The 14,590-nt window shown below is 41.5% G+C and overlaps 1 protein-coding gene across 7 annotated transcripts in view; it reads left to right on the top strand.

Moving 5' to 3' along the window:
• Positions 1 to 14,590, top strand: part of ccdc88ab (coiled-coil domain containing 88Ab) — an 84,702-nt gene that overhangs the window by 51,945 nt on the left and 18,167 nt on the right. For all 7 annotated transcript variants that reach the window (XM_051959502.1, XM_051959501.1, XM_051959500.1 and 4 more), the window contains exons 9-23: positions 1,464 to 1,545; positions 2,015 to 2,173; positions 2,919 to 3,065; positions 3,181 to 3,325; positions 4,613 to 4,791; positions 6,112 to 6,249; positions 7,775 to 7,958; positions 8,065 to 8,195; positions 9,267 to 9,560; positions 9,871 to 10,053; positions 10,516 to 10,794; positions 11,528 to 11,652; positions 12,954 to 13,092; positions 13,670 to 13,846; positions 13,955 to 14,116. In XM_051959502.1, coding sequence (XP_051815462.1) covers positions 1,464 to 1,545; positions 2,015 to 2,173; positions 2,919 to 3,065; positions 3,181 to 3,325; positions 4,613 to 4,791; positions 6,112 to 6,249; positions 7,775 to 7,958; positions 8,065 to 8,195; positions 9,267 to 9,560; positions 9,871 to 10,053; positions 10,516 to 10,794; positions 11,528 to 11,652; positions 12,954 to 13,092; positions 13,670 to 13,846; positions 13,955 to 14,116 — 2,524 coding nt within the window. The remainder of the gene's footprint in view (positions 1 to 1,463; positions 1,546 to 2,014; positions 2,174 to 2,918; positions 3,066 to 3,180; positions 3,326 to 4,612; positions 4,792 to 6,111; positions 6,250 to 7,774; positions 7,959 to 8,064; positions 8,196 to 9,266; positions 9,561 to 9,870; positions 10,054 to 10,515; positions 10,795 to 11,527; positions 11,653 to 12,953; positions 13,093 to 13,669; positions 13,847 to 13,954; positions 14,117 to 14,590) is intronic.

Raw genomic sequence — 14,590 nt, 5'->3', positions numbered from 1 at the left:
TAAATGTTGATTAAAAATCTACTTGGTTGTGTTTTTTTTTGTTCAAACGGATTATCGAGTGGTTTCTAGGGAAAATCCTTCAAATTCAAAGGGCTTATCTTGTCTTAATAAGCAGCTTTGTCTTTATTTGACTTATCCTTAACGGCAAATGCACGACTACAAAGGACGTATTTAGCTCTGTTTGTTTTGCGTTAACTAGGCTTTAATAGATTGCTTGAAATAAGTCTTGTTTTCAGCAGCAGCATGCCTACGTCTAGAACAGGAGTGTCAGACCCATTCCAGTTCAGGTTCCACATTGAGCCCAGTTTGATCTGAAGTGGGCTGAACCATTAAAATCACAGAATAATAACCGATAAATAACCACAGCTCCACATTTTTTCCTTTTAGTGCAAAAAAGTACATTCTGAAAATGTTCACTACTAAGGAATTATCTTTTCAGAAAACATCACGAACAACCTGAAGTTTCTTAAGAAAAATAAGTTCAATTTCAACAATATTATTCCTTAGTTTATCGTTTACACGTTAAAATCTACAGATCAGAGTTTCTACACAGGTACAGAACATTTAGTCACATATCTGGAACTGAACCATATATTATTTTACTTTATGGTCAGAATGTCAGACAAAAAAGGCAAGAAACAACTAAAGCAAGCCAAATATTACAAAAGTGAGAAAGAAAATGACAAAAATGAAAGCAATCGACATGAAACAAAACAAAAAAAGAGACCAAAAAGTTACAAAGTGACAAAAAATGAACGAAAACGAGACAAAAAAAATTACAATAAAGAAACAAAATGACCACAAAATAGGAAAAAAAAAACACAAGCGAGACTAAAAGGAAACGCAGAACAAGAAAAACATGAGACAAATGACAAAAGTCAGACAAAAAAAGACAAGAAAAACAAAACGAAGATGACGAGAACAATGAGCAATCTGGTATTTTACTTTATGATCAGTCGCATGTTTGACACTCCTGGTCTAGAATGTCTTTTCTGTTGCTTTTTTTCTGTTGCTAGTTGAAAAATATTGCTTTAAAAACTCCCAGGACTGCTCTTTGTTTTATAGTTTCTTGAAGCGTTTCAGAAAAGTTTTTACAGTCCAGCCATTGAAACAAAAATACAGAAAATTAAGGGGGGAAATAAAAACTAGCAAACTTTTCTGTGCAACTAAAGGGTCGTCGTTAAATGATTTATCTGAAAGCTTTGAAATGGAAACAGCCCTAAAGGAATGTCCTTTTTCTGTAATAGGCACACATGCACGCTTACTTATCAAAAAAAAAAAAGTGCCACATGATTTCTAGTGAAGAGATTCATGTTAATTCTACTGGCAGAAACATTTTCTTCTTGCTTTTTGGTGTCATTCCTTCAGCCTCTCCTCTCCTCTTTTTTTTTTTTTTTTTTTACCTTAAACTCTCTGACCTTTTTAAATTCTACATATATTTCATCCCCCTGTGTGTTTTTCAGAGAGGAGAAGAGTGAGCAGCTTCTGGACACCAGGCAGGAGCTTGAAAACATGGAAGCCGAGCTCAGGAAGCTTCAACAAGAGGTAAAGCCGACAGTTACACGCCTACATGCAAAAACACACACATGACTTCTTCAGCCTCCGCCTGCTCCTCTCTCCTCCTTCTAAGCACTTTGTTTCTGTAATGCTGCCAGCCTTTAATCAGCTGGCCTGTGACTTAGCTCATTAGGGGCTATTAGAGCTATCTTTAGCGGAGCAGCATGGCTTTTGATTTGGAAGTGGGCGGCAATCTGACGTGTGAACCGCAGTAAACAAGGTGGATGAGTTCAGGGCACGGAAGGCATCTTGTGTGTGTGTGTGGATGCGTGTTTGTGATAATTGATCGCGTGCAGAGTTTGTTCTGGTCTTTATCTCTTTGTGTAACAGAGACGAGCACGAGTTAACGTCATTAGAGTCGACCTGTCATGCAAGATAACAAACCCAATCTACCCCACGAGATATAAATAAATGAGTGTTTCTCTGTTATTTTTCATTAATAAATGTATCCCCGCAGAGCTACCAGCTGCTGTCGGACGCCCGGTCGGCTCGGGCCTACCGCGACGAGCTGGACGCGCTCAGAGAAAAGGCGATACGAGTCGACAAGCTGGAGAGTGAGCTGACCCGATACAAAGAGAGACTCCACGACATCGAGTTTTACAAGGCCAGAGTCGAGGTACAAACCTGCACTTACAGATCCAACGCCACCTTCAAGCCAAGTCCTAATAATCACAGTAAATGGTGGAAAGTGTGGCTAATCATCCAATAATGCAAAATCTCAACGTGCAACCCAAGTTTTAACTGTAAATATGGATGTGTTTGATTTAAAAACTGAATTATTTACAACTGTTTGCTCATCATGCATCCAAAATGTCAACACAGTTTTAATATGGGCTATTTTTGGGATCAACCTTTTGCAGAAAAAACAGAATTAATTCAATCCAATTAAAAAAAAAAAAGCAACATTTTTGCCTCCTGAGGTCAATTCAAGGTTCATAGAGCAGTTGGACACAACTTTAGCAACAACTTTACAGTTGCGGTGGTTAAAATAGGATAAATAAAATTACATTTAAATAGAAATTTAAGAATTAGAAATGAAACATGCTGGGAATTCAAATTAGTACCAAAAGTTTGAGCAAGTTGTATTGATGTGTGTCAGTAACAAGCACACTATTTTTTTTTTACATTTGAACTTCACGTTGCAGAGCTAAACAAGAACAAAAAAGTTTAAAAAAATTATGCTTTTACTCTGAAGTCGAAATATGCAAAAGCATTCTGCATTGTAACAGTAGTGGTGTTAGTTGTGTGTATATATGATAATAAAATACAGATTTTCTGAACAAATTTTTTTGCTATTACAGAACAGTTTCTTTGTGCTGTTGTCTAATTTGTCTTCCCTTTGGATGTTGTGGTTTCTGTAGGAGCTGAAAGAGGACAACCAGATCCTCCTGGAGACAAAGACGATGCTGGAGGAGCAGCTGGACGCGACGAGAACGCGATCCGACAAACTGCACCTCCTGGAGAAAGAGAATCTGCAGATCAAATCCAAGATCCACGACCTGGAGATGGTAAGAAGATGGATGGGTTTGTCAGTATTTCGATGTGAGGATTAGTAATTTCGGCAGCTCTGTGTTCAGTGTTTGCTCATCCTGACACTTTCTCCAATCTTTCCGGTACTTCCAGGAGCGGGACATGGACCGTAAGCGAATGGAGGAGCTGCTGGAGGAGAACCTGGTGCTGGAGATGGCTCAGAAACAGAGCATGGACGAGTCGCTGCACCTCGGCTGGGAGCTGGAACAACTGTCCAAGACTCCAGAGCTGACCGAAGGTAGGAAGAGCTGAAGATGAGTTAAAACATGGGGAAATATCGGCCACCTGAGATGACCTGGTTGGAGGCTCTAGAAGGCCGACGGACAGCTCTGGTCATTGGCTCGTGATCCTGGCTTTGTCTCCGTGGCCCTTCTGCATTTGCCAGCCTCCACTGTGTTTTCCTTCCGCTCGGTTAAGACCTGTAATTAATATTCAGTGGCTCCAGAAAGATAAGCTGTGTGTTTGGATTATCAGAGCCGCTAAGAGGGTTAACTAGCCAGGGATCTGGATGAAGACATTGTGTGGCTGTTTGTCTGTTAAAATGGCACTTTAAAAGCTTTAACACCTGCAGAGTCAGACCACGGGGCTTTGTGTTCGTTTGTTTGTTGGGTTTGTTTTGTAATCTTAGTGCTATCAGGAGTGTTTTTTTTAGTGATTGGTGTGTCTCAACCTTCATGCTCAGACATGTTATCTTTAAAAGTCTGCAAATTTACACAATTGTTTCGTACCAGACGGAAAGAATTGTCAGATTTTTGACTCTCAGGTGGTTCGTGTTAACCAAATCACAAGTTTAAAATCATGCTATTCCACCAAGTTTACTTTAGTCTGCATGTCTCATTTAGAAATCCACTAAAAATTAATAATTTGCTGTAACCGGTCTGAAAAAAAAAAGTAAATTGTGACTGACTCAAACTGGGCTGAAATGCAAGTTGTGCTTACATGAAGCAAAAAATAAACAAGATTTATGTTACTATAACTGTGTCATACTGCAGAAAATATAACCTATTCTATGCTTAAAATCATGATATTTACTCAAAATCAGTTTATTCTACAAGTTTCATGTAAAAATCTGCCAAATATAAACCACTGGCATCAACCAAAGTCTGTAAAAAAACAAAATATTCTCTTCTGCTCGGCGCAACCATGAAGCTTTTAGTGACTCAACTGTACCAGCAGCTGCATGACAACAATTATGTGACTTTTCGGCCGAACTGCAGGCTGTGTTTATGTAAAACAGATAGGAGGCAAGTAGAGAAACAAATGAGGTAATTGAATGTGTATACTGCAGTATGTAGAGTCGTCGTTGCACATGTTGATTCCGTGTCATTTCAACTTTTGGAAAATAGTAAAAAAAACAACCCATAATTTCTGTCACACTACAGAAAAGTTCTCTCTACTTATAGTCATGGTTGTGTTGTTTCCACAGAGCTGTAGGACTTTAAATTGCATTTAGTAAAAATGAGTAAAAACTGGTTGGTTTTCATGTTATTGTTTATTTCAACATGTCGTTCTGTCTGCGACTCAGTCCCTCAGAAGTCTCTGGGTGAGGAGGTGAACGAACTGACCTCGAGCCGCCTGTTGAAGCTGGAAAAGGACAACCAGACGCTGCTGAAGACGGTGGAGGAGCTCAGAGGGGCGGCGTCTCAGGACACCGTGGCAAAACTGGCCAAAGTCAACCAGGAGAACCAGAAGCTGAACCAGAAGGTAAGCAACAGACTATGTATTTATATATTTCTCTGTGGCTGGGTAGGAACTAGCTGACGGTTCCAAATAAGTTCCTGTTTTCTCTTCAGGTGAAATGTTGGTTTAATGACTCAACGGTAAAATTACACACATGTGGGCAAGGATTTAGAACTCTTGTCTTATATAGTCAAAAAAACACAGAGATGTGGGTGATTAGTTGTTCAGTTGTGTCAAGAAAAATGGGTTTAGTGCCTTCAAATTGCCTGTAAAGTAAGTTCAGCATCATGAGAAATAGTTCTTGCAATGGACAAAGCAGAATGCATGGATGGATGGATGGATGGATGGATGGATGCATGGATGGATGGATGGATGCATGGATGGATGGATGGATGGATGCATGGATGGATGGATGCATGCATAGGTACTTTCTTTATCCCAAGTAAAATTCAAAATATTTAGCAATTTCATAACATTAACAGGTTAATACTCTTAAAAAAAAACTTGCTGAACAATACTATAAAACAAAACACTTGTCATTTTACAATCTGTAAAAACTCTAATTTAACTACTAATAACTAAGGTTATTGTAATTTTTATAATATATAGATGGATATACCTGGAGATACCTTTAATATCTGACTGTCTGAAAAGTTCACATCCAATAAGAACACAGATGCAGTAGATTCACAGCTGCATCTATTTTGAGACACTTTTAATTTTCTGCCTCTCATCAGACTCCCCATCAACATTAGCATCTTGCACCAGCACTCCTCCGTCATATATCACCCCAACACTTGGCTTTAGACCTTTTTCACAGCGCTGACAATGAGAAATAAGACGAAGGGAAGAAGCAGAGAGCATACAGAGGGGTGGAAAGGAGGATGAAAGCAAAGCTGTAAATCCAGGCCGCCCCACATCGCCTTTTCTTTCGCAGTCTTTGACACTCGAACGCCCCTCGCTAAGAGAAGTCTCTCAGCTATTTTCAGAAACATAAGCCTCTCTCTGTGCCCTCGGAATAAAAAAAGCATGAAATTGTGTTCGGCTCTCACTGAGAGAAAAAAAAATCCAGATTGAGAAATTTGTTTCTGGGTGACTCGAGGTCCACAACACTTTAAAATGTGAATGTAGCTGCTGGGAGGCTCACGGAAGTCGTCCAGTTTAATGCGTTTGTCTGCAGGGTTGTGACAGAATGAGGTGATGTTTTATGTGTTTGTGGGAAGCAAACTCTGATTCATTCATCGAAGAGGTGACACTGTAACATCATGATACCTGTAACTGAAGCCAGCAGCAGTTTTCATCAACGCCAGCTAAAACATTTCACGCTTTACTTTTCGTTCGCAGGTGGAGCAGCTGGAGAGTGAACTGACTTCGGACAGGGATTCACTTCGCAGCGCCGAGTCGCTCAGCACCGACCTGATGAAGGAGAAAGCTTTGCTGGAGAAAACTCTGGAAACACTCAGAGAAAACTCAGAGAGACAGGTACACACACTTACATAGTTAGATTTAATTTGGTTAGTTTGTCCCACAATCAGATTTTTAAGAACCGTCGCATATTCTTGAGTTCCCCAACAGCAGAAAGTCTGTTGTATTTTCGTACATTAGCCTCAATTTCGCTCCGCTTACTTTGCAGCTCTTATTAGACTAATTATAAAGCTTAGCCATGCATGCTGCATTTTGATTTTTTTTTTAAGTATTTTTTTGTAATATTTCACAACACACTTACACATGGGAGTTCTGTTCCTACGATGTGATGTAAGTAAATGTAAACAAAGCTGTTACGTGCATCACGATATCGATGAGTTTACATGTTTGCACGACTAAAGTAAAAAAACAGTAATTTGCTCACACTAAAACACAACTCGGTAGGATAATACCGGTGAAAATGTAAACTTTAAGTTTGACTTGGGCTTGGGAGCCTTAATGAAGTTAGTGAATGTAATGTTGTAATGAATGTAATGGTGATGTTTGTCTGAGAGGAGAGGATTGCTGCTCAAAAAAAGGCGCCTGTTGTTGTCTTCATTGAGTTCAACCAATCAGAGTCGAGCCTCGCCCAGCAGTATCTGGACATGCTATCCAGGAATAGGAACTTTTTTCTCCGCTTATAACAGCTCTGAAAGAGTTTCTAGAGGAACCGACCACTTTTAAACAACCCACGAATTGCTGCAGTGGAAATGGCCTGATGTGTTTGAGGTGGAACAGCAGAAGGATAATATTTTATAGGATGACTTAAACATTTGTGTGCTTTAAATTATAGATGCAGTAATGTTTAATGTTACAGTTGTATAACGGACAAGCATGTGGTCAGATCTTCAGACAAACAGGGCTTTGACATGGACACACAAAATCATCATTGACTCTTTTTATTCCAGAAAACTCTGAGAAAATACCTCGACTAAGCTGTGTAATTTACCGAAGTCTTCTTGAGAGCGATCTTTGTGCAGCTGATTTGGCTGGAAACACTATTTACTGGAGCCACAGCTAATATTTTATCGACTGCACAGATTTTTGCTCTCTGTGGCCCAGATCCAGTCGCTGGCTGTGTGTCTGCCGGGACTTACCGGCATTAGACCCAAATCTGACACCTTTGATTAATTTAACCGTCCCATTTGTAGAATCCTCCCTTGATGAGCTGAAACCCGGCACATAGATTACTGCGGGCAGCTCCGTCTGCGCGGCTGTAAACATAATGAGCTGTTGCTAATGTGATGCAGCGCTTCTCCAAAACACACAATGTTCAAATGAAGTGCAGTTTTGCAAAGTTCCTACAAGCTCTTCTGTGTTTTCACATGTCATTAGTTTTCTTCCTTGATTAATATTCATGAGTCTGCTGGAGAAATGTCTAATCAGACTAAAAAGGCTAAATGAAATCTCTTTCTTCGGCATTAGCTCGTACAGCCAAGCTAACTGGACGACTTACAGAATTCACTTGAAAGAAAATCACTTGCTTAAACATGTAATCGCTTAGTTTAAACTGGATGCATTAAAACTGATGTGTGTTTTCCAGATGAAGGGTCTCGAGCAGGAGAACAAGCACCTGAGTCAGACGGTTTCGTCCCTCCGTCAGCGCTGTCAGGTCGGCGCTGAGGCCCGAGTCAAGGATGTGGAGAAAGAAAACCGGATTCTCCACGAGTCCATCTGCGAGACAACCGCCAAGCTGAACAAGTTGGAGTTTGAAAGGAAACAGCTGCGTGAGTGGCGTGATATTTTATGGTGTTCATGGTCCGTCGCTCTAACCGTGGGTGTGGTGTTTCGTATTTGTCAGACTGAGTTATGTGATTTGTTTTTCTAATGCAGGTAAGGAGCTTGAAGTGATGAAGGAGAAAGGTGAGAGAGCCGAGGAGTTGGAGATTCAGATGCAGAAGCTGGAGAGGGACAAGGAGGGCCTGCAGAAGAAAGTTGCCAGCCTTGGAATCACCTGTGAAAAGGTCTGGAGCACGTTTTATTCCTACCTGAGATGTCAGTGTGTCTGCTGGGGATGTTATAGATTCATTAACTGATTTAAAAACATGTCAAGGATATAGCAGAGGAGGATGAACATGCATGCTACTAGGTAGAGCCTCTAGATTTAAGATTCAAGATGTGTTTATTGTCATTTCGTGTGTATTTGAACATGTACAAAATGAAAAACTGTTCTCCCAGTCCTAGCACAGTACAAATGTAAATTCTAAACAGGAAATGGAGATAAATACAGGGATGTGATTTTTCCGCGAATTCGCGGAATTCCGCTTTTTTTCAGGGATGGGAATTTACCGCGGATGCGCGGATTTCATTTCAAGTTTGAACACTTTATTGTCGCTGATACTCCCGCGCGATGGTAACGACGTTAACGATAGCTTGTTAATGGTAACGACGTTAACGATAGCTTGTTAACGACGATTGTAAACGGCCCAGCGATTGGAAGTCGCTGCGCCGCCGCCCCCCCCAGTCAACAACTTTCCGCTAGAATCAGAACTTGCTGATCCCATCCCTGTAAATATCTATAAAAATACATGTTAAAAAAATGTTGAACACTGCAGTAACTTGAGGAGATGATCACTTTGACTACCGGCATTTCTGTGTTGGCTCATCGAGGACACTGTGGGAGTTTAGCTAGCAAAGGGCCACCATGAGAAAGCCTGCTGTGACGCTTAAAGGTTACCGGCCACCGTGTTTGTGTTATTGGTCAACAAAAGTGCACCAAGTGTCCCTACAAACCAGTGGCTGATTCTCCTCTCCGGATTATGTGCTGGGATCAAACCGGATATGTAAAGTTGAATAATTGATCATTGATTGATAAGGCTGCTGACTATCAGTTAAGGAAATTTTCAAAATTTGCATCTGTAAAATTCTGGACATTGTTGAATTTCGAAACCCAGTGTTGTACATCTTTGTTTGCTCATTAAATCATGTGAGCAAATGTGAGAATATCGTACGAACAAGAACTTTAGAATAGTTACAGCATGAGAAATGCTGGTGTTGTCAGGCATAAACTTAATTTACTCCTCATGTGTCTCTAGGTGTCTTCTTTAGAGAAGGAAAACACCGAGCTGGAGACGGAGGGCCGCCGTCTGAAGAAGAAACTGGACGCTCTGAAGAACATGGCCTTCCAGCTAGAGGCTCTGGAGAAGGAGAACTCCCAGCTGGAGAAGGAGAACCTGGAGCTCCGGCGCTCGGCTGAGAACCTGCGGTCGGCCAGTGCTAAGGCCGCTCAGCTGGAAGCCGAGAACAGGGAGCTGGAGAGCGAGAGGAGCCAGCTGAAGCGAAGCCTGGAGCTGCTCAAAGCCTCGTCTAAGAAGACTGAGAGATTAGAGGTAATGCCGGTTACACATCTGTAACTGGAGAGCAGAGGAACACAGCTAGAATACAGTCATGTGTGGCAATTCTTAGAGAAATAAAGGGTGTTTTATGTTAATTATAGTATTTAATTGCACCAGTATGTTCGACCTGGCCCTGAACACAGAATACATGTCTTTGTCACGTTGCACGTTTTGTAATTTATTGTCACCACTGAGTATCTTTTACTGGTGAGCTACAGGGGATCAGGCGTATAATGGCATCAGGGAGCATCACAATTAGTCCATGCATGATTTTAATTTCCTCCTTCCACTCCTCCTCTCCCAGGTGAGCTACCAGGGCCTAGATACCGAGAACCAGCGTCTGCAGAAGGCTTTAGAGAACAGCAGCAAGAAGATCCAGCAGCTGGAGGCAGAGCTGCAAGAGGTGGAGACGGAGAATCAAAGCCTCCAACGAAACCTGGAGGAGCTCAAGATCTCCAGTAAACGTCTGGAGCAGCTGGAGCAGGAGGTAGGAAGGACAGGAGTCACATGTGGCAGCTGCAAAGATGCAAACTGTGTCGGAGTTTAGAGATTTGACACATTTTTGGACTGCCCTCTTCTCTGGTGTTTTACCCACACGGCTTCTGGTGCTTTTTTTGTACTGGACTGATTCTGCCTGGCAGAATGGGGCCAGTCAAACTGACCCAAAAATCATGGCTGAGGCAGACTGAAGGCAGAGTTTGTGATACAGGATGTTAAATGAGTAAAATGTGTTATCTGGCAGCATCGTCATGCTGCTTCGTTTGGGTTCATTCTGATAAAATTAGTGCTTGTTTCCCAGCAGAGTTGGATTATCCCAATTACTTGTCAAATAGATTTTTGGCCCTTTGAGTTAATCTTTGCCCACCTTTAGCCAAACATCTATTTACATTTACAGTAAAGGTAATCCCATTAAATGATGTTTTATCTATCACGCCCTCCTCTCCCCCAGAACAAGACTCTGGAGCAGGAAAGCTCCCTGCTGGAGAAAGACAAGAAGCTCCTGGAGAAGGAGAACAAGCGTCTGAGGCAGCAGGCCGAGATCCGAGACTCCAAGCTGGACGACAGCAACCAGCGGATCTCCAGCTTGGAGAAGGAGAACCGCACCATGGGCAAGGAGATGATCTTCTTCAGGGACTCCTGCACCAGAGTCAAAGACCTGGAGAGGGAGAACAAGGAGCTGGTCAAACAGTCCAGCATTGATAAGAAGACGCTCATCACACTCAGAGAGGTAGGTGGAGCCAGGAAAGTATGGGACATCTGCAAATAATATTCAAAAACATTTTACAAAAAGCATTAAACAGTAGTTTAAAAGTAAGCTTATTAACCTGATGTACCATTTTATTCTGAAACAGATGTTCACAACATTCATAAATACTGATGTAAATAGATTTTTATTTATTTAGACATGTTCCAATCTAATTTTTATGCCCCTAATCCGATCCAAGTCATTTAATTTTGAGTATTTGATGAAACTGAGTCCCAAGCAAATGCAATTTTCCTAGAAAATCCAGTTGCACGGTGCACACTACAAGAATAAAACTACAACTGAACAGCTCCGTAAAGAATTCAAGCTGTTTCTTATTGTTATTTTTATTCTACACATTAAGAAAATAAACACAAGTTATCACAGTTTCACTTTGTGCTGCGTTTTTTTCCACAGAATAACCACATAAACAAAACAAAATGTCTTCATAAATAGTTCTCACCACAATTCCATTCAGTGGTGCATTATAGTAGTTAAAATGGAACAGCCAAAATAAGTAGAACAATCAAACACGTGGAATTATGGCACTTTTGGCTTTCCATACAGACGCTCCATGAGACAAAATCGTTATTCTCTTCCGCAGTTCACGATCAATATTCAAACTGAACAGCTTAATTGTTGGTTGTTTTTTAACTATATTCTACATGTGTTGTGGGTGATATTCAGAGTAACTCACGGTGTGTAACTGTGTGTTTAGGAGCTTGTAAGTGAGAAGCTGCGAACTCAGCAGATGAATAATGATCTGGAGAAACTGACCCACGAGCTGGAGAAGATCGGACTGAACAAAGAGAGGCTCCTGCATGACGAGAGCTCGGATGACAGGTATCCTGTTGCAAACACACACAAAAACTGAAACAGCTGCAATATTTGTGGCCTGACGATGGCTTTTAAAACAATCTCAGCCTCCTTGTGCAATTATGTGGCGTTGGAATACTTGGAAAGACTTCACGGCAAGTTGGAATACGTCAAGGAAAATTTTAGTACTCAAATTGCATGTTTATTTGTTAGCTGTAACCCTGATAGCAAGTTTTCTCCACTCTTTGCTGTCACATAATGAATACTAAAACCACAATCAGTGTGTTGTTTTAGCCTCTAAACAACCCACCGGCCAGTTTAAATGGGATGTTTTGTTTTTTAAAGAAAATCACCAAAATTACACTTTTTATTCAGGTCAGAAGCCATAACAGAAAAAATAATTTAATTTGTAACTTTCCATGTGAAGTGTCTTTATGCCAGAAACAACCAAATGTGGGCTTAAAATTGGGACATTCCATTAAAATCAGTTTATTCTGCATGTCTAATTTAAAAATCTGCCAAAAAATACACCATTTGCATTAAACAGATTTTGTAAAAACGAACATTTCTGCCCTCCTTGATGCAGCTGTGGAGCTTTTAGTGACTCAGCTACAACCAACAGTAAAATGGAAACAATGTAAAGATCTTTCAGCTAAATTGGTTGAACTGCAAACAAGTATGGAGACAAATTATAAACAAAAGTAGTAAAAATATCTATAATAGGTGGAGTCACCATGTTTTCCAGTGTTGGTAACGTCTGGAAACACTTGGAAAATGTTTTACATGTTGTTTTTTCCCCAATTTTTGTAAAACAATCACATAAATTCAACATGTTTTTTTCTTTTTTTATAATTAATAGGGTCCTAAGTGTGTCATACTGCACAGAAGAGCTCGTTCCACTTCTGGTCATGCTATCAGTGAGCAATAATGTCACAGGATGCATAAAGCACCCTGAAACGCTCTGAGTAAAATACAACAAATCTTCTTTGTAGCATCCACCAAAGTTTTGCTTTTGGACTCACCAACTCTGGAAATGAGATCAGCGGAGCAGCACGTGAAGCACTGTTGGGATCAGAATCATTAAAAGTGATTAGCACAATTGGGACTCCACGTGAATCAGGTCTGTGGCCTATTTTAGATCAGGTGATGTGGTTTTAATTAATCTCGGTCCTGCAGAATCGCCCTGTGGGAGGTTTCTGAGCCGGTATCACCCCACCTGCTGCACCCCATCCGAGGAGTCAGCTGTCCTCACTTGGCTGTGGGCGTGAAAGTGCGGTTCTGGAGTCACTTCTATGCGCACAAACAGCTAATCGGACGTTTTTCTTCAGGTTTAAGCTGCTGGAAACCAAACTGGAGTCGACTCTGAAATCATCTTTGGAGATTAAGGAGGAGAAAATCGCTGCTCTGGAGGCCAGACTGCAGGAATCCTCCAACCTCAACCAGCAGCTTCGCCAGGAGCTGAAGACGGTCAGTGACACCAAATACACAGATCCAAACCGTTATTGGATTTGTTGGAGTTTAAAAACACATCCCCCACATTCTGACCTCCCAGAAAGCCAAAACATCGGCCCGCCAGCTCGTCCACTAGAGAACAGCGTGTCCCAAAATCTCTCCCCTGCAGTCAAAAACACTACAAACACTGAAAACATCCAGGGCTCCTCAAAGTCGATGCATAATTTATCCATCCACTCTTCCACTTCTATCAGCGGTTTATCTATTCATGAGGCGGCAGGACTCTGTCAAAGAGGTGGAGTGGAATGGAGGATGTCTGCTTTCCTTCAGGGAGTAGCTTGTGTTTTTAAACTTGCTGACACACATCCAAGCCAAAGCTTCCAGTGTGGAAAACCTGAGGCATGAACTCGCAGATATAATGGTCTGCTATTATTTTGATTTGTGTTTTTCCAGCCGGACCTGCAGCAGTCCCTCACCGTCAGCTGTCTTCCATTTACATGTTTATGATGGAGTTGGTTTTGATGTGAGGATGGAGCAGCAAATACTGCACAGTTATTTCAGTGTGTTGACTTGTTTTATTCTCTCTCGCCAGGTGAAGAAAAACTACGAGGCGCTGCGTCAGAGGGAGGAGGAGGAGAGGATGGTGCAGAGCTCACCACCTAGAGGAGGGGAGGACCCTCAGGCCGTCAGCAAATGGGAGAAAGAAAGCCATGAAGCAACGAGGGAGCTGCTGAAAGTCAAAGACAGACTCATTGAGGTGGAGAGGAACGTAAGTCGGCAGCGATTACGTGACTTTCCTGTGTGAAATCTGAGCACGCACATATTTGTTGTGCACTTTTCCTTCTGATCTTCTATTATTTGTGCGTGTTTTTCCCAGAATGCCACGCTGCAGGCTGAGAAGGTGGCCCTGAGGAGTCAGCTCAAACAACTGGAGACTCAGAGCTCCAACCTGCAGGCTCAGATAGTGGCTCTGCAGAGGCAAACCGCCTCTTTACAGGAGAATAATACCACACTGCAGACGCAGAACGCCAAGCTGCAGGTAATCTTCTGCACAATGCAGTGACCAGTAGACAACAGTGGACAGTTTCCTACAGAGGAAGTACAGGTTCAGATATCGAACCTGTGAACTGGTGGCTTCAAGAGCGAAGTATTTTAAATTTTTCACAGAATGTTTTCAGAGCAAAGCATTTATTTTTCGCTGATTTTTCAAACAGGGAGTGGAGAGTAAAGTGATTTTGATGAAATTTTAGATTAGATTTGATGAATTTTCACAAAGGAACCTGAAGTTACACACGATACGTTCGAGGACTGTTGGAAAGTTCAGTTTCTGGTGAATTTTTCATTTTTTTCAGTGTAGACGGCTGAACATCAACAATCAGAACTCCTAGCAGCAGTTTTTTTTCAGTGAAATATAAAGTCTAGAAACGGAGAGAACTCAGAAGTGTCTTCTGAGCCGTTAGACAGCGCTACAGCGCAACAAATCCTGAAAAAAGGTAGAACTTCTTTCATTATT

Source organism: Acanthochromis polyacanthus, chromosome 15 (assembly GCF_021347895.1).
Source record: "Acanthochromis polyacanthus isolate Apoly-LR-REF ecotype Palm Island chromosome 15, KAUST_Apoly_ChrSc, whole genome shotgun sequence".
Classification (NCBI taxonomy): Eukaryota; Metazoa; Chordata; class Actinopteri; family Pomacentridae; genus Acanthochromis; species Acanthochromis polyacanthus.
Note: the sequence above shows the minus strand (reverse complement) of the source record. Positions and strands in the feature narration are given on the sequence as shown.